This window comes from Hippocampus bargibanti, linkage group LG07 (genome assembly GCF_051943395.1).
Source record: "Hippocampus bargibanti isolate YZ-2025 linkage group LG07, ASM5194339v1, whole genome shotgun sequence".
Taxonomy (NCBI): Eukaryota; Metazoa; Chordata; class Actinopteri; order Syngnathiformes; family Syngnathidae; genus Hippocampus; species Hippocampus bargibanti.
Window position 1 is genome coordinate 7,624,822 of NC_142740.1, and position 25,715 is coordinate 7,650,536.

The 25,715-nt window shown below is 45.2% G+C and overlaps 1 protein-coding gene across 4 annotated transcripts in view; it reads right to left on the reverse strand.

Annotated features, from left to right (window-relative positions):
• bcar3 (BCAR3 adaptor protein, NSP family member) overlaps window positions 1-25,715 on the reverse strand; it is a 76,260-nt gene that overhangs the window by 22,910 nt on the left and 27,635 nt on the right. For 3 of the 4 annotated variants that reach the window (XM_089001354.1, XM_089001355.1, XM_089001357.1), the window contains one exon: window positions 17,072-17,126. In XM_089001354.1, coding sequence (XP_088857480.1) covers window positions 17,072-17,126 — 55 coding nt within the window. Of the gene's footprint in view, window positions 1-3,400; window positions 3,725-17,071; window positions 17,127-25,715 lie in introns of those variants that run through there. The other variant, XM_089001358.1, reaches the window with a different exon arrangement.

Genomic DNA, 25,715 nt, shown 5'->3' on the forward strand with positions numbered 1-25,715 from the left:
CACAACGTGGCTGAAAACAAACCGTGGTCAAATTGCTAATTTAGTGCTTTCAACAAATCGGAGAAATGTGGGAGCTTGTTGCGTCACACGCGTGTATGATTTTGAAGTGCGCCTTTCAACCCTTTCATGTATTTCAATTCGTTGATCTCCTTGATGTGCGTATCACCCTGACGCATAGCACACGCTTGCAAATTGTATAAAAGGAGCTGTCGCGGGACAGAGAGATAGGGGCGAACCACGGGGCAGAATCATCTCAGACTCACGCCCGGCTCACGCCGGGCGTCGGACGGACATCACGGCACGACTTGCTCAACTCCACGCCACGATCAAGGTCTGCGCGTCACCTGCCTGAGAGATCTGACAACGAACCTACTTACAAATAAAGAGAAACATCAAACTCTTTATTGGCGAGCCAGCCAGGAGGATTTTTTTCCCTCCTCCTCAGCCCAATCAACTCTCCAAATGGAAAGAACCAGATTTCCCAGCCGCCTGTGAACCCGGCATCTTCACAGCAAGACCCCTCGAGCCGAGCTCCCGATGGGCCGCCACCACCCGTGGGCGCCCCGACCCCACCGTGAAACCTGCCGCACCCTGATGGCCAACATCGTCCAATTCGCCTGGCGACTCTGCAACTAGCTGCATCGTATATGTCCACAATCGCACATCGTCGGACATCGCTTATGTCCACGATCGGACATCAATATATGTCCACGATCGGACATCGTCGGACATCGCTTATGTCCACGATCGGACTTCGGGATGACGCTTCATGGCCGACACGGCCGCCGACGTCAGCGTTCTTCCTCAGCGTCCTGCAGAGCGCCATGGCAGCGCGATCAACGCCACCGTCGCCGATGACCCGCCTGTCCGTGCCCGGCAGCATGGCCAACCCCACGCACCTTCGTCCTCACAATCCCTCATCGATTCTCCAATTTGACCGATCCCAGCCGAATAACTCACGGTGAGAAGACCTTCCGGCATCGACTCGACGGCCGCGAGGAAAGTTTCCATCGATCGACTCAAACTGGCAGTCGTAGGGCACTCTTTGCCGTGCTCCCGTACAACGACTTCAGGCACCACGAAACCTCCTCGGCAACCTCCCAACCGACGCCTGCCACGCCCGGTGACCGTCATCTTGCCTGGCCTCACCATGTCGCAGAATGACTTTTGTTTTTATTTATTTTTCCTTCATCGCTTTCACCGACTTCGGATCCAGGAGGGGAGCCCTGTTGCGTAACACGCGTGTATGATTTTGAAGTGCGCCTTTCAACCCTTTCATGTCTTTCAATTCGTTGATCTCCTTGATGTGCGTATCACCCTGACGCATAGCACACGCTTGCAAATTGTATAAAAGGAGCTGTCGCGGGACAGAGAGATAGGGGCGAACCACGGGGCAGAATCATCTCAGACTCACGCCCGGCTGACGCCGGGCGTCGGACGGACATCACGGCACGACTTGCTCAACTCCACGCCACGATCAAGGTCTGCGCGTCACCTGCCTGGGAGATCTGACAACGAACCTACTTACAAATAAAGAGAAACATCAAACTCTTTAAGCTTGCTAAAGTGATTTTGAAAGCTTGTGCTAACCAAAAAAAAAATCGAATGTGAAGCAGAGTGCCGCCTTGCTAGTTTTCATTTCGATCGTGACTCGAGACAGACTGACGGCGGAAGCGAAACAAGAAGAGCGACAACGGGTGTCACCCAACTTTCTTATCTTGAAACCATCTTCCTTTGAAATACCAACTCCCTGCTTGGCCAATTCAGAGAAATGTGGTAGCTTGCTAAAGTGATTTTGAAAGCTTGTGCTAACCAAAAAAAAAAAAATCGAATGTGAAGCAGAGTGCCGCCTTGCTAGTTTTCATTTCGACCGTGACTCGAGACAGACTGACGGCGGAAGCGAAACAAGAAGAGCGACAACGGGTGTCACCCAACTTTCTTATCTTGAAACCGTCTTCCTTTGAAATACCAACTCCCTGCTTGGCCAATTACGTTGTCAGTGGTGATATCCTCACTTCACTCTCATTCAGCGGCTGTTACAGTCAAACTTTGGTTTTCGAACGTTTCGGTTCTCGACCAATTCAGTTTTTGACCAAAAATGTCGGGTTTTTTAATGCATTGTTTACAACCAAAAATAAGTTCTCGGTTGCACCACTGAACTCTCCTTCGCTTCCTTATATGTCACTTCCTGGTGTCGTTTCTCATTGTGACCGACGCATTATCCTCGTGTAGCGTAGCATCATGAGTCGACATTTTTGGATTGTTCAATCACAATAGAAAAACTCAAACTTTGATGGCAAACGTTTCGGTTTTTGACCAAATCACTTTTCAAAAAGGTTTCTGGAATGGATTATGGACAAATCCAAAGTTTGACTGTACGATTGTTTCAAATCATTGACACTGGAAGACTTTGAAACATGTGTTTTTCTTCCCCCGGTCTTACAACAGAATGTCAATCTGATTTAAGAGGCAAACCGATGACCTTTTTTTGAACAAAATGGACGCTCCATTCCATCAATCACAGTCGTCCATTTCGTGAAATCGTAAAGTGTCCCCAATTTATTGCACAACCTCCGTAGTTGATGTTCTTACTTTCAAAGTTCGGATTTTGTTTTATAAAAGGTACAATGAGACACGTCTTCCTCTTATAGAAGGGAACAATATTGCCAAAGGTCTGACCGGCACTTTATCGGCACCACTCCTGCAAGGAAAAAACAAAACCCAAACAAATCCGGGAATGCCGCTCCACATCACACTTATCAATTCTCAAATAAATTCGGAAATGGAGGCAAATGAGTTAAACTTCCGCCACGTCAGTCACACTCTCCGAAAAGTCACGGACATCTTGTCAATGGCCGTATATGTGTTCCAATACGATCAATAAGATACATCAGTAAACAGCAAAACTTCAAAACGGCCCAAAAAAAATGACGCTGGCATGAAAGCTGACCAACCCCCGGGCACACCGCGTCACTTTGCCGCCGGCGCCATCAAATCAACTTAATGGCATCGACGTCATCAAAATGGCCGCCGATCGCCAATCACCCGTGATTCACCTTCATCGCGTTACATCCCAAGGTGTGCCCTCTCATACACTCCGCCACCGTCTCGTCTCTGTGCCAACACTACTTATGGATAAAAGCCACTCGTATATCTCATACGCCGTCACACGGTCGCTCATTTATTCGGGTGTTTGCGCCGGAGGTATTGGGGGGGGGGGGTAATAAAAGGCCAGTGCTCGATTCTGTTCCAGCTAAAAGTGTCACCAGCCACTTTTTTAGGAGGCTTTTTTTTCGGACGCGACATCCCGTTTCCGTTCATTTGCTTCAAAATTGATCTTAGAGTTCACGAGGGGGTGAATCGATCGTCTTGCGGGAGGGCGGGGTATTTCTTCTCTCACCATTGTGCCGATGACAGAGCCGTTGTGGTAGAAACAGCAAAGAGCTGCTGTCAGGCTCTTCAGGTTACATCCCTGTGACATTTTGGTGATGTTTTTTTTTTAATCCAAGTTGGTTGTCCCGATGAGTCGGGGGGGGTGGAGTCCCCCAACTATTCAAACTTCTTTTGAGTGACGAGAAGGTCCACTGGTGACTCCAATTTGCTTCTTAAAAAGCTATTTCCTCCAAAATAGACTGCCATAAGAACCACATTCAACGACAATAATGGTCTCGCGTGTCCATTTGGGCTCGCCGAGCGCCGTGGTGGCAAGTTTCTTTCTGGCGCCGTCCACTCGCTGTCCCCTGTGGAGTGAACTGACCGCCTGACTGAGTCTCCACTCTAGGCTTGTCTCTCCTCATTTTTTTTCCATTCCTCCACCCCAAGCGCCGCATATGGGCATGAGAAATGGGCCATGTGCTCGGCGATGAACCAATCGCATATGCCACGCTGGGGAGTGGCCCCAAGGCAAACGCTGCCCTCCCGTCATTTGGCGCTCGAGGGATGCTGATGGATGGAGAAATCAATATGCAAATGATTTTCTCACCGACTCTACATTCCGACGCTAATTTGATGTGTAATTGACGTCTTGTTTTTTTTAAATATACGACCTGATTTCATTTCATTTTGTTCCAGTCCAGTCCCCCCCACTAACCTTTTTACCATGTTTCATTGAAGTGATCTGAGGAGTTTCATAAAGCTTTGCACACATTTATGTAGCAGTCGTGTGCACAAGTGACCCTTGTCCCAGGCTTTGCCAACCGTATATTTTAGATTTTTAAGTATAATTGCCGCTTCCTTGATAAAGGTCTATTTATTTAATTCAGATGGATATAGATAGCGAGGTAGGTAGATAGCGAGGTAGCAGATGCAGGAAGGGTATTGTGAGTTTTCTTGATTTGAAGTCGCAACAGATGTCGGTTTTTGGCAGACCACAAGTAACACTGCTCTCCAGGCTGTCCTTACTCCCTCTTCTTCCTCCTCGAAGTGACTGGCTCAGTCTGGTTTTAAAGGTGCTTCACCTGAGCTTCTGGCCAATCAGATCCCAGCGGCAATTGGCCATTCCCAGGTGGTTGCAATCCCCTTCTCAGAGTCAATTAGTGGTCGCCCAACTCTACTGTTTTGGATGGGGAGAAATGTGCACCTTTCTCCCATCCAAAATCCATGAAACACAAAATTATTTAAAATTTCTTTTAGCATCATGACATCATTCACACCCTCCCCTCAGAGTTCAGACATTCTTGTCAAATAATCAGCAATAACATTTGTTGTCAGGGCAGAGAATGTCATATGTGACAGGTCCTATTCTCCTAGTCACAGCGTATGGGCCCTGCCACTTTGCCAGTAGCTTACTTGGTCTCGTATGCAACAATATTAATGCCTTCTGTCCAGGGTGCCAATCTCTCCCTGAAAAATTCTTGCTGTTATTGTCGCTGGAGATCCTCTTCCAGCTTCTGACGTTCTGCATCTTCCGTTTCTTTCTGGAATTCTGGGTTCAGAAACCATGAGAATTGCAGCTTGTCTTGGACAAGGACACTGTGGAGGTTGCGCATGTTAGGTAACCCAACATGGGAGTTTCTTGTGCGGGAGGAAGGTTTGTTGGCCTGGATGTTCGAGGGTCAGCGTTTTGGGGCTGTGGTTTTAAAGGAGGATAATGTTGACTCGATCGACTATCAAATGTCCATTCTTGCTTGTTGTGGTGCATCTGATCTCTTAATTGGTTGATCTGTTCAATCAACATCCCCTCTCTATGTTGAGAATATTGCATGAAATTTCTGATTTCTTTCACCAATTCCTCATCAAGTTGAGCTCTGCTTGTACTCACTGTCTGAGTCTTAGGCTTCACCACTGGTTCCATCTCACTCTGCTCAGTTCCATTCTTGGCTTGGCAACTGTCAGACGCCTCATGGAAATGAAGAACGGCATCTTCTTGGGGCAACTCAAGCTTCTGGTTTCCTTGATCCCCTTCAGAACTCTTCAGTCCAGTTTGGTTGGCCCGTGCTACACGACTTCTTACTGGTCCCACCTTCTTCATCTTGGCTTCCTCTTATCTTTTCCACTTCAGCAAGGCGTAACGATCCCACCTTCTTCATGCAGAGTGAAACGATCCCACCACTGCCACCAATTGTCATGCGGCGAGACAGCAAGCAGGTGGAAAGATAATAAAAGTTCACTCAGCCAGATGCAGGAAGTTTATTGTGAGTTTTGTTTATTTGAAGTCGCAACAGATGTCATTTTTTGGCAGACCACAGGTAACACTGCTCTCCAGGCTGTCCTTCTGGCCAATCAGATCCCAGCGGCAATTGGCCATTCCAAGGTGGTTGCAATCACCTTCTCAGAGTCAATTAGTGGTCGCCCAACTCTACTGTTTTGAATGGGGAGAAATGTGTACCTTTCTCCCATCCAAAATCCAGAAAACACAAAATTATTTAACATTTCTTTTGGCATCATGACATCATTCATAAATCGTATAACTTTTGGTGTCATTTTAATCATTTTATATTTCGTATTATGAATCTTTATTATTATGTCGGTGCACACGCTTTCTGTTGACCCAAATCCGTACGCATTCCCACGCATGCGAGCTGTCCAAAAATGGCTCTCCAACGGAGAAGCCAGAAGAGGTTACCTGTCTCAAAGAGGCGGCGCCGTGAGCCCGACGCGGCGTTTGCGTCAAAGCGATCCCACCCGCTCCGCCTCGGCGTCGGTGGACACCTGCCCCCTACCCCCAATTGCTGTGCTGTCATGCTGGAGAAAATTGTCGTACGCGTTTGTTACGAAACAGTTATTTTTTATCGTCATTTTGTGCAATGGTGCTCCGGCAAATAAACGATATTGTCAAGCTGGGGGCGGGGCCACGCCTCCCCGCTTCCACACTTCCTTCTTCAGGACAGCGGGTATGAAAACGGGACGCTGTCAACTTGTATTTGCATGTCGTCATTTGATATGATCACGTGATCCTCGCGTCAGCCATTTTGAATCCTTCAATTTACGGCCGTTTGACTTGCGACGGTTTTGTCGGAACGGAACCCGGTATGTTACTCGGGTGTTATATCGATATTCTCGGGAGTCGGAAAAAAAAAAAAAAAAAATATATATATATATATATATATATATATATATATATATATATATATATATATATATATATATATATATATATATATGAAGCTTGAGGGTTCTGCGCAGTATCCGTGCAGAGAAAATGAGCACAAAAACATCATCCAGTGTGGGTCCTTGGGCAAGACCCTTCACGCTAATGCCTACCTCATAAAAATGATGAGAGACAATAAATGGAATGACATGCCAGCTCAGACGTCGCTCGGCCAAACAAGGTCTGCGTCAGGTGCTGGGGAACCAGAGCACCCTGATGAAAAATGGGCTACTGGAACAAAGCGGAGATGGACGAGATGCGATAACATGGACCTGTTGGAATGCTACTACTCAAGCAACCCTAGTCAGAGGGGTTACATGCGGAGAATGGGGGCTACATGCGGAGAATGGGGGCTGAATGGAAACCCACAGTCACGATTGACCACGAAACAACTAGTAGCTCAGTGTTCCAATATCCACAAACGGCAATTGCTATCACAGCTTGAGATTGATGAGGTACAACACAAATTCCGAGGTGAAGGGCCCCAGGGTGCCACATCAGAGGAAGAGGTTCAACCAGAGATTGGGAGGAAAGCCCCAATGAATGATGAGATTGGGAAGCCAGCCCCAATGAATGGAATGCTGAGCGAGGCAGCAACTGACCTGAGAGATAAGATCATGGCAAGAATGAAAACTGGGCAACTAAGAAACCGATTACAACGGCTATGTGAAATACCACCTGAAAGTCTCATGGAAACTGTGAATGCAGCACTGAGGACGATCCCGACCGGAACGATCACGGAAACCAATGAGCTGATATACACCTCAGCATCAGTGATCCTAGAGATGCTCGGCTAGAAGAGCAACCATGAGAGCCACGAGATTCATTACCCACCATGGAAAAGACGGTTGGAGGCCAAGATCAAGGCGACACGGAAAGATGTGAGTCAATTGACAGAGATCCAGAGAGGTGTGAATAAAAGGCCAATACCCAAGAGGTACATGCAGATAACCATCCCTGAAGCACTCGAAACTGCCAAACAAAGGCTCCAGGCCTTGTCCAGTCGCCTAAAGAGGTACACGAAAGAAAATGAGGCCAGGGGAATAAACAGGCTGTTCGCAACACAACCTGCGAAAGTGTACGCTCAGTGGCAGGGTTCTAACAGCAGAGCAGACCCTCCAAGGCTGGAAACTGAAAGATACTGGAAAGGCATATGGGAGAAGGAGGTCGCACATAACAGCAGTGCACAATGGCTGGTGACTCTGAAAGAGGAGCACAGCAACCTCCCTGAACAGAACCCAGTTACCATCACAGCGGCAGATATACAAGGAAGAGTCTCAGGTATGAAAAACTGGACGGCACCAGGCCCGGATATGGTCCACACCTACTGGCTAAAGAAACTCACAGCTCTCCACGAGCGCCTAGCAGCACAAATGAACCAGTTGCTGATGGATGGGACTCACCCAGGATGGCTAACCGAAGGGCGAACAATCCTGATCATGAAGGATTCCTCAAAGGGTGCAGTTCCTCCTAACTATCGGCCAATAACCTGTCTCTCCACAACATGGAAGCTCATGTCAGGCATCATTGCGGCTAAGATAAGTGGACACATGGATCAATACATGAGCAAAGCACAGAAAGGCATTAGTAGAGATACTAGAGGTGCCAAACATCAGCTGCTTGTTGACAGAACAGTCGCACAAGACTGCAGGTCCCGACATACCAACCTGTGCACAGCCTGGATTGTTTACAAGAAAGCATATGACTCGATGCCACACACATGGATCACTGAATGCTTGGAGTTGTATAAGGCCAACAGGACCCTGAGAGCCATCGTTGCAAACTCGATGAGGATGTGGAAAACCACACTTGAAGCCAATGGCAAGCCACTAACGCAAGTGTCCATCAAATGTGGCATATATCAAGGTGATGCACTCTCCCCACTGCTGTTCTGCATAGGACTGAACCCCCTCAGCCAGATAATCGCCAAGACAGGCTATGGATACCGCCTCAGAAATGGAGCTACGATCAGTCACCTCCTCTACATGGATGACATAAAGCTGTATGCTAAGAGCGAAAGGGACATAGACTCCCTGATCCACACAACCAGGATCTACAGCAGTGACATCGGAATGTCATTCGGGCTGGAGAAATGTAGTCGGATGGTGACTAAGAGGGGCAAGGTAGTCCACACTGAAGAGGTCTCACTCTCTGAAGGAACAATAGCAGACATTGAAGACAGCTACAAGTACCTCGGTATACCACAGGCCAATGGCAACCTCGAACTAGCAACAAGGAAAGCGGCGACGACCAAATACCTCCAGCGAGTGAGGCAAGTCCTCAGAAGCCAGCTCAATGGCAAGAACAAGACCCGGGCAATAAACAGCTATGCGCTGCCAGTGATCAGATACCCTGCAGGAATAATAAGGTGGCCAAAGGAAGAGATTCAGATCACGGATGTTAAGACCCGAAAACTCCTCACCATGCACGGAGGGTTCCATCCCAAGTCCAGCACCCTGAGACTGTACACAAGCCGTAAGGAAGGAGGCCGGGGACTAGTGAGTGTGAGAGCCATTGTCCAGGATGAAACATCCAAGCTCCATGAATACATCAAAGAGAAGGCTCCAACGGATGATGCACTCAGAGAATGTCTCAGACAATGGGGAACAGAGGATGAGGTGATGGAAGAGGGACAATCATGGGAGGAAAAGCCCCTACACGGGATGTACCACCGAACCATAGCAGAAGTGGCTGATCTCAATAAGTGCTATCAGTGGCTAGAGAAGGTTGGCCTAAAGGACAGCACAGAGGCACTCATCCTGGCTGCCCAAGAGCAGGCCCTGAACACCAGAGCCATAGAGGCAGGGATATACCACACCAGACAAGACCCAAGGTGTAGGTTGTGCAAAGAGGCACCTGAGACAATCCAACACATAACTGCAGGGTGTAAGATGCTGGCAGGGAAAGCCTACATGGAGCGCCATAACCAGGTGGCTGGCATAGTCTACTGAAACATATGTGCGGAGTATGGACTGGAAACCCCAAGGTCAAAATGGGAAACACCTCCAAAGGTGGTGGAGAATGACCGAGCAAAGATCCTGTGGGACTTCCAGATACAGACCGACAAGATGGTAATGGCCAACCAACCGGATATCGTGGTCATAGATAAAGGGGAAAAGAAAGCCGTTGTCGTGGATGTAGCGGTCCCGAGTGATGGAAACATCATAAAGAAGGAACATGAGAAAATCGAGAAATACCAAGGGCTCAGAGAGGAGCTGGAGATAGCCTGGAAGGTAAAGGTGACAGTCGTGCCTGTGGTGGTCGGAGCACTCGGGGTAGTGACCCCCAAACTCGACGAGTGGTTGCAACAGATCCCGGGAACAACATCGAATATCTCGGTCCAGAAAAGCGCAGTGCTGGGAACAGCACGGATACTGCGCAGAACCCTCAAGCTTCCTGGCCTCTGGTAGAGGACCCGAGCTAAAATGGGGGACAGACACCACCCATGGTGGGTGAGACGCTGATTTATATATATATATATATATATATATATATATATATATATATATATATATATCTGCGATTGGCTGGCAACCAATTCAGGGTGTCCCCCACCTCGTGCCCGAAGACAGCTGAGATAGGCTCCAGCAACCCCCGCGACCCTAATGAGGAATAAGCGGTACGGATAATGAGATGAGAGATGATATATATATATATATATATATATATCTCACTTTGTGATTGCACATGAGTGCAAACAGAAAAAGAAAACTCAAAAAGCATACGTGGGGGTGTCATCGCAGTAGTTAAAAGGCATTTCTGCCAGTGGGAATAAAGACGGTAATTAAATTATAGTGCGGGCTCCCAGACGATCCGCGGAGGAACGACATGAGTCCCCGACAATGTTCCCCAGAGCGACACGTTACAGCAATGCCAACCGCAGTGGCCCCAAATCACCGGCTAGCATAAACGTCCACCTTAAAATACACACATCCGTCATTTCAGGAATGCGCTGGAAAACAACAAGGGATGGGAAACTTCGAACCTCTTTTTTTCTTTTTGTATAATATGTATTCAAGAGTATTTACATTTGCTTGTTGTTTTGGAGATGCATGCTGAAATAAGGGCAAAAATAAAAAAGCGCAAGTCAGCTTTACGGATGATAAAAGTTGATAAGATTGTTGTTTTTTCCCAAAACACTACATTGGCATTTGACTATTTTTTAGTTTAACTCCTTCACTGACAGACAATTTGCCAAAATGTGACCACTCCAGAGGCAGGGTTTTTGTCATTGTCACTTGAATTTCAGGACGCACAAAATATTGAGTTTTAGGACTACATCAACATTTGATGAAGCGTAAGAAACCTTAGACTCTTCTTTCATCTGAAAAAAAGAGGTAATTCTCAAATTTTATGCATCAGGAGTGAAATGAGTTTGAAATGGGGGTGGCTGTCGAAAATACAATGCAGTACATACATATTGCGCTTTAACAACAGCTGAAAACTGTAACAAAGCGCTAACATGGACAAAAGGCAAATGTTGCCCCATCGTGGGAGGGGAAAAAACATTGCCAGCGGTCTGATCGGCGCTGTATCGGCACCCCAGCAAGAAAAACCAAAACTCGACCAAATTGGAAAACATTACCTCACTTTACATACGTCACTACCTCACTTTACATACGTCACTACCTCACTTTACATCCGACACTACCTCACTTTACATTCAGAAATTACATGTATTGTCTGTTGTCAATTGTATGTGTTTTTTAGCCATATAAGTGCCTTGCACGCTGGTTCCGAGAGGTCATTAATTTCATCTGTGCTGTATGTCATGCATATTAGCATATTTGACAATAAAGATGACTTTGACTGAGTCTCGTCATATCGATATCGGTTATATCGATAGTACTGCTTATTACGATACTATTTCTATGAACGCAAGGAGAAAATTTACATGCCGCAGGATCGGATATATCGATAGTCCGGTTATATCGATATTTTTTGCGACTCCCGAGAATATCGATATAACGAGACTTTACTGTACGTTCGGGTCTGGCAGTGAATGAGCTAAGATCGCAAAGGGCAATGTATCAAGAAAAGAATATACAGTACAGTGATACCTCGGCTTACGAACGCTTTAGCTCACAAACCTTTCACCTTACGAACATTGAATTCGCGAGAATATAATCTTGGCATACAAACTAGTTTTTGGCGGACGAACCAAACCACACAGCTGGCTGGCGGACTAGTTTTCAGCAGATGAACACCAAACCACACGGTCTAACAGACTAGTTTTCCACACCCACTTTCTTTGAGTGCCAGCCCCTCTCACCCCCTCCTGCCCACCCTGACAGCACTGGGTAGCTCCTTCAGCCAGAGACTGTTACACCCACGCTGCAAGAAGGAGAGGTACCGCCGCTTGTTCCTACCGACTGCTGTCAGGCTTCGCAATTCTCAATAATCACACGTGAAAAAAAACTGGACAGTTGACACATGTACTGTAAATATGGGCTGATGCGATACAGCTACATATATCAATATGCCTTTCTTGATACTTGCACTATGTACATTTTTTTAATGAAACGGTTTTGCACATTTACAGTATACAGTTGAAATTTTGAAATTTTTATTTTGCTATGCTTAGAATATCTTGTTTTCTATCCTTTTACCCCCCCCAACCCCATCCCATTTCAAATTGCTGCTGTGGACTGCAAATGTCCCTATTGTGGGACGAATAAAGGTTTTCTGATTCTGATATGTGGTCCGAACAATCTCACGTCGGCTTCCATTTTTAAGTGCTAAAGCTGAAAAGAAAAATTGTATATGTGTACCCATTGAATTTACTTTACTACTATAATGCGTGAAGTCTATTCACGTGTTTTACGTGCTTCCAGCACGTAAATCTCAGCGACTTTGGAAACAACCAAACGAGACCGAGCAGGCGCTTACATCTCAGCTGCGTGTCCTGCTTATCAACAGGCCAAACAACATCCACATGAACGCCGTCTGACCTTGTAAAGATCACCCACATATCGCTCAGATGCCGCTGCCTTTTGCAACTCAAACCGCTACAATCAGCCTTGTCATACTACAGTTTGACCATTAGATGGCAAGAAGGTTCATGTTCTAAGCTGCCGCGTTGGTCGAACAATCGCTCATTGCTAACCTCGGCGTGTTAAGATGAGTAAGCAACAAATGGCCCTGCCGCCCTCGATTTAATCATGAAAATATTTTTTAAAAATTAAAAATGAGTAGAGGAAAGCAGCAGTCTTCCGCAGGCTCATGTCCACAGCAAAGCCAAGACCACACACACAGAACAGATTGTTTAGAGAACGTTCTCATTTCATGCTGAGGGAAGTTGCCGCTTTTACTTCAAAGGGTAGGCAGGAGAAAAGAGACTATTTTGGAGAAAGCTAGTTTGAAGGACAACCGACACCATTTTTTTGTTTCCTAACTGACATCAGAAAAACGTTTTATAGCATCTAAAATACCCAAAACATGCAGGCTGTTATTTTTAGTCAAGTGCAAAACATCAATAAAAATGACTTAAAGTGTGCTAAAACGGCAAAAAAATTGAGCTGCGAATTGGGCATTTTCATTTGCTCGAGAATCAAAACAATGGCTTCAGATTCGGAGAAGAGGCTTTGTTGTTACTCATCCAGTTATGAATACTATTCAAATAGTTCTGAAGAAGAAAGCATAAATCGATAAATCGATATCTATGCAATCGATTAAAGAAGTGCTTCCGGGTCAGGCGTCAGGAATGATGTGTAGCGTCCCAGAAAATGCAGAAGATGGTGCCAAAGCTCCGTTGGAAATGGGCTGATTTGTCTGCTGGGAATTTGTGTCAGCGAATATCACATAGTTGTCCTGGTGCAATTCACCATCACATTATTTATGTGTTTTCCTTCTAATTTCGACATCAACACTGAGTTTTCAGTCCAAACAAAGTACTGCAAAATGCATTGTGTGTCTCTTTCTCGGTCAGGGGCGTTCCCTCCGTGACATGACGTCAGGAATCGTCACCAACTCAAAAACAAGACTTCCTGAATATTCAGCGCAAGTCTTAAAATGTAAAATACAGCTACATGCGGTGGAATCTTTGTAAAATACGCTCAGTAGAAGTCATTTGAAGTGATTTTAGTGATTTAATGATTGAAGTGATTATGGACACAACTTGTCCGAGGCGTCGGTTGTCCTTTGAAGATTTTTTTTTCTCTCTGTCTCTCTCACACCACAGATCTGCTGCCTGTCTTGCTCTCTCTCACATCCTTCTTTCTTACTGAAAAAAAGTTACTAAAATGCGCCGGTGGCAAAATATTTAATCGTATCTTCAACGCCACTTTTTTTCCCGAACTGATATTCACTCTACTCTTCTACTGAGAACTTTCACATTGTTGTGGTCCTCTGAAAAACACCCCCCTCCTCCCCCCCCATCAAAAAAAACGTATTCGCTGCCATTCCCGAAATTATTCAGGAAATTAAAATATGACGTGGTGCGCCATTGCCAAATTTTTTCGGGTTTTGGTTTTTCTTGCGTGGGGGTGCCGATAAAGCGCTGGGCAGACCTCTGGCAATGTTTTCCCTTTCACAAGGAGGCAGCATTTCCCTTTTGTCCATATTAGCGCTTTGTCCCAGCTTCCGCTGTTGATAAAGCGCTATATCAATCAATATGTATGTATTGTATTGTACAGCTGCCCCCATTTCAAGGTCAGATAACTTCAGACCCATATAACTTAGGAATTAACTATTTTTTTCTCATTGAAAGAAGAGAGTTTAAGGTTTCTTACGCTGAATTGAATGTTGGGGTCTTTTTCGGCCCCATAACAGCAAAAGTATCCGTGATAACTCCTTGAAGACGAATGACGTGTCCACTCAGAGAAGGGGTTGTGGACAGGTAGGCCAGCTGTGGTGCTGTTCGGTCGTGTGGTTTGGTGTTCTTCCGCCGAAAATTACTCCGCCAGCCATGGTGGGGCGGCGCTCCGTGTGTATCCCGAAAAGTAGTGCGTATGCCAAGGTTTAATTTTCATACATTTAACATTTAATGAATTAGTGATACCTCCATTTACGAACTTAATTGATTCCCAGAAAGTGTGTAAGGCGAAACGTTCTGCCATACATTTATTTCCCATAAGAAACAATTAAAAATCAGAATAATCCGTTCCCAGGTCCCCATAAAACATAATTTTCTACAAAATAAGCCTTAAAACTACACAAAATATACCTTATTTTGTGTATAATAAATGTGCTATTGTATTGTAATCAAAGAAATAAACTGTACAGTATAATAAAGTCGTTTTATTGACCTTTGTGATGGTCGTTGATGTAGTTGCCTCTTGATGATATCTGAGTGAAGTTGCCGTGCTATCTCGGCGATATTACCCTCACTCACACTGTCCCCTGCTAGCTGCTTTCCGTTAATCCAAATCAACAGAAGTTTCTCAACCTCTTCTATTGCTGACTGTTGCTTAGACAACACAGAAACACCCTTAGCCTCACGTAGCAATGGTCGACTTAGCATACTTGTACTGGGACGCTAAGTCACACAAACACACACCTTGTTGGTGTTTTTCGATATTCTCCTTCTTCTGCTCGACCGTCATCTTTCCTCAATATTTGTCTCTGTTAGCTCTCAGTCGTACAGGAGTGGTCCATCGATGAAAAGGTTTCTTCAACCGTCATCTGTACTTCTTTGAAGATGCTTCTTCAGCAAACTGAAGCATCTTGGATAAGAAGCGAAACGTCCGACACCTTCAAAGAAGTACAGATGACGGCTGAAGAAACCTTTTCATCGATTTACTCAATATTGTATGGGTCCTTCAATTTGAGTGAAAATGATAAACACCCTGGCACTACAGTGGACAACGATTTGCACATCATCTGGTTAACATACATTTCATGACAGCGGTGTCCTATTGACGGACATTTTCCTTTGAGCTCATCGCCGGAAATGGGATGTCATAGCGCCCCCGTGTACCTGTCGGCGCTTTTGTTCACCACCACACCAAAGTAAATACACCTGCTATTGTGGCTGCCAGCTTACACTTTCACGCCTATTGCGTAAGAGCTGGGAAAGAGTCGATGTGTGTGTGTGTGTGTGTGTGTGTGTGTGTGTGTGTGTGCGTGTGTGTGCGTGTGTGCGTGTGTGTGTGTGTGTGTGTGTGTGTGTGTGTGTGTGTGTGTGTGTGTGTGTGTGGTCAGCGTACACTGTTGACTCCTGCTCGCAGTCCCGATTTGAAACACCGGAGCTCTGTTGCGCGTGTGCCAACGTCTCGGTTTGCTTTTCACACTGAGGTGTTAGCTTCTGAATGTTATGTGCCAAGGGATGGGAGGAAAGCGCAGTCACTAGACACAAAGCAGGGACGATGGAAGGGGGAGAAATCCGAGCCATTGACAGACCGCCCAGGTGAATAAAAAAATGATTTTTTTTCAAATTGTAAGTCAGTATGTTTTTGGGTGGTCTGCAGTTGAGAAGGATGACCCTGTGCCTTATATGCCGATCGGTGCGCCTTATATGTGAATTCATATTGAGCCATTACAGGTCTCGCAACGATTGTCGGCATCCACGCACTACATTTAACCCCTCCCCGTAGAAGAAGTAGTCCGTATCCCCAGCCTCTACCGTATATTTACCGTTCATTGGGGGTGCGTCTTATACTCCACTGCGCCTTATACACCGGAAAATCCAGTATTTCTATATTTTATTTGGAAAACTTTTTTTTTACTCTTTGAAAGTGTGCCTTATATTTGGAAAAAGTTTGAAAATGTACCATTTATTGGGGGTGCACCTTATACTCCGGAAGATACAGTATTTATATATTATATTTGGAAAACTTTTTTACTCATTGAAAGTGTGCCTTATATATGGAAAAAGCTTGAGAATACACCATTCCTTGGGGGGTGCGCCTTATACTCCGGTGCGGCTTATACATTGGAAAATACGGTATTTATATTTTATATTTGGAAAACTTTATTCACACATTGAAGGTGTGCCTTATATATGGATAAAGTTTGAAAATGCACCATTCATTGGGGGTGCATCTTATACTCCACTGCGCATTATACACGGAAAATACAGTATTTCTGTATTATATTTGGAAAACTTTTTTTTACTCATTGAAAGTGTGCCTTATACAGTAAAGTCTCGTTATATCGATATTCAAGGGAGTCCGAAAAAATATCGATATAACCGGGACTATCGATATATCCGACCCTGTTTGCATGTAATTTTCTCCGTGCGTGCATAGAAATAGTATCGATATAACCGGGACTATCGATATATCCAATATCGATATAACGAGACTTTACTGTATATGGAAAAAGTTTGAAAATGCACCATTTATTGGAGGTGCGCCTAATACACCAGAAAATACGGGAATTAATTTTTTAAAATATTTGTACAGACATCCGAGAGAGAGAATGACAACTATGTGGAATGACATCAACGGAATGCGGCCCCTCATCGGCATTGACTGTTCGTGAAGGAAACCCGTCAAAATCGGGCGAGATTAATCGTAACGATGCTAAAGCAACTCAACTCACCTTGACATAGTCCACGGCGGCCTCCAAAGCGGCGGCGGTGGTGGCTGTGGGCTCCCTGGGGAACACAGAGAGAGAAAAGGCCCGGTTGAGCGAGCACATCTTGTCGTCGCTTGGTAGTGGGATTTTTTTTCTTCTTCTTCCCACCAACAAACTGTCCTTGTTCTTTTCTGCCTCCTACGGCAAATGTCCAAATTCCGACGGCCGATGTTGCTTCATAAACAAGTCCTGTGATACATTCGCTGTGTCCCGTCAGGCATCGCCACCGTCTTGTAAAATGCCGCTCGGGTTGCGTCGAGGGAGGAGAGCGGCGTTTGGCCGCTACTCGCCGCAAGTCAAGGAAAACTCCAGTCTTTAGGTCCCTTGCTCACTCTCTCTCTCTCTCTCTCTCTCTCTCTCTCTCTCTCTCTCTCTCTCTCTCTCTCTCTCTCTCTCTCTCTCTCTCTCTCTCTCTCTCTCTCTCTCCCACTCTCTCTCTCTGCTGTCTCTATCTCTCTGTGTCTCTCTCGATGTCTCTCTTTCTCTATCTCTCTCTCATTCTCTCTGTCTTCCTCTCTGTATCTCTGTCTTTCTTTCTCTCTCTCTGTGCCAGGTTCTTTGTTTTGGTTAAAGTTTTGTCTTTCTGTCTCTCTCTCTATGTCTCTCTATCTCTCTCTGTGTATCTCTGTATATGTCTCTCTGTCTCTCTATGTCTCTTTCTCTATGTCTCTCTATCTCTCTTTCTCTCTCGCTCTCTTTATGTCTCTCTCTCTCTGTATTTGTCTTTTTCTTTCTATATATATATCTCTGTCTCTCCATCTTTGTTGTCTCTCTATGTCTCTCTTTCTCTCTCTTTCTCTTTATGTCTCTCTCTTTGTAATTGTTTTTCTCTCTGTATTTCTCTCTTTCTCTCTCTCTTTCTCTTTGTCTCTCTCTGTAATTGTCTTTCTCTCTCTCTGTATTTCTCTCTCTCCATCTCTGTAATTGTCTTTCTCTCTGTCTCTCTCTGCATTTGTCTTTCTCTCTCTTTCTCTCTCACTCTCTCTGACTCTGACTCTGTCTTTCTGTCTCTCTCTCTATGTCTCTCTATCTCTCTCCCATGTCTCTCTCTCTGTCTCTCTCTATCTATGTCTCTCTCTCTCTCTCTCTCTCTCTCTCTCTCTCTCTCTCTCTCTCTCTCTCTCTCTCTCTCTCTCTCTCTCTCTCTCTCTCTCTCTCTCTCTCTCTCTCTCTCTCTCTCTCTCTCTCTCTCTCTCTCTCTCTCTCTCTCTCTCCATGTCTCTCTCTCTCTCCCTTCATCACCCCTCCACCCCTTGACATACTGCCCCTCCTCGCCATCACAACCATCATAACCACCCACCCTTGAGAGTCCACTGACAATTTCACACACAAGCTACGGCACACACAGATGCAATGCCCCCCCCCCCCCCCCCCCCCCCCCCTCCTTCCCCATCCCAGTCGCATCGGGCCAAGAAAACCCTTTGTGAAACGATTGTGTCCATGTTTGTGCACATTCAAGTGTCCAAGTGCAGACCTTGTCCAGGAGGCTTAAAAGCTGAAAGAGGTCATTAGCTCAAATCCCCAACCGACAATGAATGAGGTTGCCGGTTAAAGTCCCTTTAAGCTTCCTTATGTGTTCCCACAGGAATATTAGCATCGTCCAATGCTTAACAAAGCAATCGGCTATAAACCCTCCCGGATTTAATATTGAAAGGGATTTTTATGATGTAATACAACAGAAGACGGCATTCAGCCAAAATGGACGCTTGTTATTTGTAATCTCGCCGTTCTATAAGTTTTCTGAAAAGCTTTTGGAATCATTCCTTAAAAAAACAAGATGGACATATGGATTCAACTAGTGCGGGAAAGCTAAAATGCCTAATTATATATACGTACGCGCTCTGGAGCTTTCTCACAATCACTGTTCCGTAACTGCATGCCGCAAGTGGGCGGAGCCTAAAGGGAGTTATTTTCACCTCCATGTGACACTTGTGTGCAAACAAGGATGCTCCCTTTGCATGTAATTTTATTTATTTATTTATTTTATCTTGGCACGGCATATATTCATTATCGCTTGCCAATAATGGGACGCTAACATTGGACGGTCCGTGCCCTTGCCTTTCCCAAAAGTACATCAAAAGTACTTTGAAGTTGGAAAACAATTTTGGTGGTGTGACAGTAGTTTTGAGGATTGAGCTAGCTCAATAGATGAGCATGGAATTTGACAAATTTGATTGGCTTTCGCGGGCCGAACAAAATGAAGTGGCCCCCGGACTTGACTTTGACACGTGATGTAAGCGATTATCAAGCTAGCTGAAGAGAGAGAGAGCTACAGTAGCGAGCGATCTCTGGCTACCTTGCTAGCTAGATAGCTCGATTACTAGATAGCTCGATCTCTAGCTGCTTTGCTAGCTAGAAAGCTCAATAACTAGCTAGCTCGATCTCTAGCTACCTTGCTAGCTAGATAGCTCAAACAATAGCTAGCTCGATCTCTAGCTACTTCACGATCTAATAAGCTCGACCGCTAGCTAGCTCAATAGATAGCTAGCTCAATAGATGAGCATGGAATTTGACAGGTTTGATCTGCTATTGCGGGCCGAATCAAATGAGGTGGCGGGCCAGATTTGGCCCCCGGGCCTTGACTTTGACACCTGTGATGTAAGCGATTAGCCAGCTACCTGAATAGAAAGAAGGCTAGCTAGTAAACTAGCTAGCTCGATTGCTAGCTCGATCGCGAGCTAGCTCACTAGCTAGCCAGCTCACTAGCTAGCTAGCATGATAGATGCACATGGAATTTTACAAATTTTACACATTTGATTTGCTTTTGCGGGCCGAATGAAATAGTGTGGCGGGCCAGATTTGGCCCCCTGAGCTTGACTTTGAAACTTGTGATGTAAGGGATTAGCGAGCTATCTGAATAGAAAGAGCGCTAGCTTGCAAGATAGCGAGCTCGATCTCTAGCTACCTTGCAAGCTAGATAGCTCGATAACTAGCTCGCTAGCTAGCTTGATAGATGAGCATGTCATTTGACAAGTTGGATTTTCTTTCGCTATAATGATTTCGCTAATTTCGCTAATAAAATGATGTGGTGGGCCAGATTTGGCCCCTGGACCTTGACTTTGACACCTGTGATTTACATCCATCCATCCATTTTCTGTACTGCTTATTCCTCATCCTCGCGGGGGGTGCTGGACCCTATCTCAGGTGTCTTCGGGCACGAGGTGGAGGACACCCTGAATTGGTTGCCAGCCAATCGCAGGGCACACAAAGACGTACAACAGTCACTCTCACACTCAAATTTACGGACAATTTGGAGTGTTCAATCTGCCTGCCATGCATGTTTTTGGAGTGTGGGAGGAAACCGAACCGGTGACCTCTACACTGTGAAGCCGGTGTGCTCACCACTTGACTACCGGGCCGCCTGATTTACATATATGATACTGAATTAGCATGTATCCATAATGCCCATTAAGACAACGAGTTTTTGAAATCCAGAATTTTCCAGAACTGTTTTCGATTACCTACCTGACCAATATCCCTAAAAATGTGTAAATTTCCCCCAGGGAATTCTCACACCCATAGAAAGCATTTTCGCACCCCTAGGTCAGCAACCCAAAATGTTGAAAGAGCCATATTGGACCAAAAAAACAAAAAACAAATAAGTCTGGAGCCTCAAAAAATTAAAAGCCTTATATGTTTGTTTGTTTTACTCAATCACTCAAAAGCCACAAACAAATCGCTACGAGCCACGTTGACTCCACTTTCTCAGCGGCTTTCAAAACTCTGAAGTACACTTTTGAGTCAGGGTGTAGTCCGAAGCATGCTTCTGATTGGCTGCCGGTGCCGAGTATGCAAATTGCCAAACGAACGTTCGTTTGGCAATTTGCGAGAGGATTTAACAAACATTACGTGTCATAATTTTTCGCGTCTTCGAACGATCGTTTGGCAATTTGCATACTCGGCGGCACTGGCGGCCAATCAGAAGCCTGCTTCGGACTACACCCTGACTCAAAAGTGTACTTCAGAGTTTTGAAAGCCGCTGAGAAAGTGGAGTCCTCGTAGCGTTAAGCAGGCAACACAACGCAAAGGTCGCAGCATACACCATGTCGCTAAGGGACAGCTGGAGCAAAATCTTCAGCAAGGTATATTTACCATAAATTAGGCAAGGTTGCATTTGTGGTTGGTACTGCCTTAATTTAAAAAAAGACTTTTACATTTTTTTGGGGTGATTACACGTCTTTATGTGATTTAAGGTGTGAAAAATCGGGCAGGCAACTTAGGCATCCTTTCAGAGTTGTCTGCCCAGGTGTCCACTAACTTTTTGTCATGAGTTTCAGACACTGCCCTCCCCCATCTTTTTTCATTTTCAAACATTTTTGAAAAAGCTCCAGGGAGCCACTAGGGCAGCGCTAAATACCCGCATGCGGCTCTTGAGCCGCGGGTTGCCGACCCCCGCCCTCGGGCATACGAACACCACCGGTTAAGAAACCACCGACCTAGAATGTCATCCACCAGGTAGAAGCTAATCTTGCGCCGGAATACATATTCAAGCTGAGCAGCCAAAGAACTGGACAGGAATTGCGGTCGGAACGCGGAGGTCGACCAGCGACCTTCTAGTCGGCGCAAACCAACCGCAGCTAACTTGGAGTCTTTTATTCTGCTTATTTTGCTAAAACGGCCCCTGACATTTTCTGCTTGCGCGACCACGCCACCGAAGTCAGAAAAGGGGGAGGCTGCTCTCACCGCAGTCTTTTCTTGGCTTATGTTATTCTTTTGCCTCCCCGCATGACAATTAACATCACCGCAATGGCTCGCATGACCGTGGGAGGAAACCGGACGAGCTTGCGCAAGGGGAGGGAATGTGGAACCGCGGAACTATGGAATGATAGGGTGATGTAATGACACTGGGCTGCCAACAGATGACAGTATCTGACATAATATCGGACTGTAAAGTTGGCTCCAGATGAATAAATGATTTGCTATTGAAACGTGTCCCCCAACACACGTATTTTCCTTAACTTGTTTGGTTGAAAACGAGTTTCATGTTGCGTCAAATTTTCTAAACAAACAACGGACAATTTCAAGGCATCTTGTTGATTGAAGACACAGTTATCTAAGTCAAGGCCCGGGGGCCAAATCTGGACCGCCACATCATTTTATTGGGCCTGTGAAAGCAAATCAAATGTGTGAAATTCCATACTCATCTTTCGTGCTAGCTAGCTTGTGATTGAGCTATCTAGCTAGGAGTTAGCTAGAGATTGAGCTTTCTTTCTATTCAGATAGTTGACGAATACCTTACATCACCGGTGTCAAAGTCAATTTTATTCGGCCTGTGGAAGCAAAACAAATTTGTGAAATCCCATGCTCATCTATCGTGCTAGATAGTGATTGAGCTATCTAGCAAGGAGGTAGCTAGAGATTGAGCTCTCTTTTTCTATTCAGCTAACTGGCTAATTCCTTACATCAGGATGTCAAAATCAAGGCCCGGGGGCCAAATCTGACCCGCCACATCATTTTATTCGGCCGGCCAAAGCAAATCAAACTTGTCAAGTGCCATGATTCTTGCTAAAATTCCAACCAACATTTCAAATTGTCCCATGTCAACCACAGTAACAGTCATTATTTTTTACTTCAAATTCAAAAAATAGTCACTCATAAACTCATTCACTGCCAGACATGTGCAAAAAATGTGTCTACTCCAGTGCCAGGGTTTTTGTTATTTACAAATGAAGCTCAGCTAAAGTGCCCAGTGTTTCGCCCAATCTCATTTTCATCCCAACGGACTTGCTCAAATGATGATGAAATTGCTACTTCAAGCTAATTGCTACTTTCCATTGAAAGATAAGGGCGTGTATGTCATTGGTATGCAATCATTGGAACGATCCATCTTAACTTTCCATTGCTGGTTCTGACCTTTGATCCCTGACCTTATGTTGCTCACACTCCCATTTGGCCAGTTTGCCTTTTATTTGACCCCCGGCGAGCAACTTTGCAGACCACCAAGTGAGGGAGATAAAGAGGCGGGGGACAGCAGATTGAAAAGAAAAAGTTGGAGTGAGCGCCTGACACGTGCCTTTTTTGCCACGGGCCACATTGTAGTTACGGTTTCCTCTCGGGAGCTGGGTGTCTTTCTACGAGAATTTCATACAACAATTTGAAGTTTTGGTTCGGACAATAGCAACCATCATGGAATCATATAATGGATTAGCCAGCTATCTGAATAGAAAGAGAGATAGCTAGCTAGCTCGCTTGATCGCTCATCAGCTAGTTCACTCGATTGCTCGATAGCTCGCCCGCTAGCTCGCTCGATTGCTCGATAGCTCGCCCGTAACTCACTTGCTTGCTAGCTCGATCGCTCGCTAGCTCGATCGCTCGCTAGCTTGCTTCGATCGCTTGCTAGTTCACTTGCGAGTTTGATTGCTCGCTAAGTTCGATCACTTGCTAGCTCAATCGCTACCTCGATAGATGAGCATGGAATTTCACATGTTTGGTTTGTTTTTGCGGGCTGAATAAAATTATGTGGCGGGCCAGATCTGGCCCCCGGACTTGGACACCTGTGTACTACAGTCATTCCTAATCATGATGTCGTGCCATTTATCAGGATTTCTGTTTGGTGAAGGGCACAAAAAAATTAAACGCACTGCCGGTAGAGGGCGGAAGATATCCGCTTATTGCCTTTCATACCAACGTCAAAGCTTCCATGGAAGTATAGCTGTTTTTTTGCTAAAATTGAATTGAGACAATCGTGGATTTAGTCTGAGAGGAGGATATTGTGGAAGTGGAAGCTAATTTTTATAAAAAGCAAACCTGGGTGGAGTTTATCTGAGGGACTCAAAAATAAATAGCAACGAAAAACTGTGGTCTGATGAGACAATGGCGGATATTTATCAACGGTAGTAACTAGAAAACTTGCAGCCGCCATGACATCAGCCACAGATCAAGACGTTCTGGATGGAATCGCCAGACTAATTGTCTGGCTATACGTCAGCATCAGTGACGTGCAGTCATGGGAGGCAGGTGAGACAGTGCCTCACCTGTCATCATGGAAACCTGTCATGGAAACATCAAATGAAAAAATAAATTAAACTGTTATATGTAGTATTTAGTGATTTGTAATTTAAAGTTCTTGTCCATTTAACTTCACCGTTTTTGGATTTTTTTCAAAATCGCTGAATTTTCACATTTACCGTTCAAATACTAAGTAGAGACGAGCGGTGAGGCAGCAGCCGGCTGAGCCTCACCATGGATTGCGCAATCACTATGCTAACTGCTGGCTTGCTCTGCAGTGAGACCACATTACTGTCCCTCTGCATCTCGCTATTAAAGCGCTCAAACACGTTTAGTATATGAACTAAATTTCTACAGTTTAGCTGGTGTATATAATGTACAGTCACTGTACATTATAAACACTGTACTACAGTGTTTATTTTATTTTATTTTTTGTCAAAACTGTGCGTAGGTGATGCACACAGTTCTCCCGCCTCATGACAGGGGGTGCTTGTGATTCCAGAGATACTTGCGACTCCACGGCTGCAGAATAATAGAATTAGAGACAGAAAGCTACAGTAAACAGTTAGCAAGTAAAGTGCAACCCTCCAGTCATTTTTTCGGATTGCTTGGCCTCATTTTCAGAATGGAGAATACAGAACGATTTAATTTAAGCAGTTGGTGATGTCATTAGAATTGACATTAAAAAGGAGATTGGTGCAGCCTCATTTGTTGCTGTAGAAGTAGATGAGATTGTCATTCTCAGCACTGAAAAGACTGAAAACATACAGTCGCACCAGGACTGGTCAAGGATGACTTTCTTCACTGGCAGTGATCTCCATTGAGACAGAGAGACTTTTAAAACTGAAGAAAGATAAGGAAGGCTTCTACAAAGATGTTATTGATTCCTTTCTTCAGAAGGAGCGGCGCATGGACTTCATTTACAAGTAAAGGTAACACGATAATAACGTTTTTTTAATTATTTTTTTCGATGCTACAGTTTGTATATATAAAGAATGCTGACATGACATTTTAAACAAAACACGTCAACTGTTGCCAATCAAATGGTGAATAAGCTACTCTGTAGAGTTCATATGTTTGTAAATCTGACTATGATGACGTCAGTGCCTCACCAGCCATGAACCTCACTGCACGTCACTGGTCAGCATTATACCAAAAGTCAGAAAGATGAGTTCACAGTACTCTGTGATCTGGCCTGCCACACCCGGACCTACAAAGGTAACCCAGATGCCCCCTCGGGGGGGTGGGATGAAACGCTAGTATGCGCTCATCGCTAGCTCCATCAGATACAGTCCGCTGTAATTCGACACGGAAAGATGGGCAGACGCCATGAGGGATGAGAGGCCTATTTTTATTTTCTCTCAAAAGTCGAATGATTTTTTTTTCTTACTGTCTGGTATGGGGGTGGGGTTTTATCTCCAGGCTGTAGCGGTCATAGCTTCAGGTACACAATGTACAACGTGATAGCATCAATGTGCCGACTTCATCAAAGTAAAAAAAAAGCAGAATAAAAAATTGTCGCAAATCTGGAGACTGTTAAAGTTCATGTGTGGGGAAACTAGATATGGACAACAACAGACGTCCGTCCATTTCTAAAACTCTCCGCACGCATTCATAGTTTCAAACGCTCCCCCCCACCACATTTCCCGTAACGATTCAG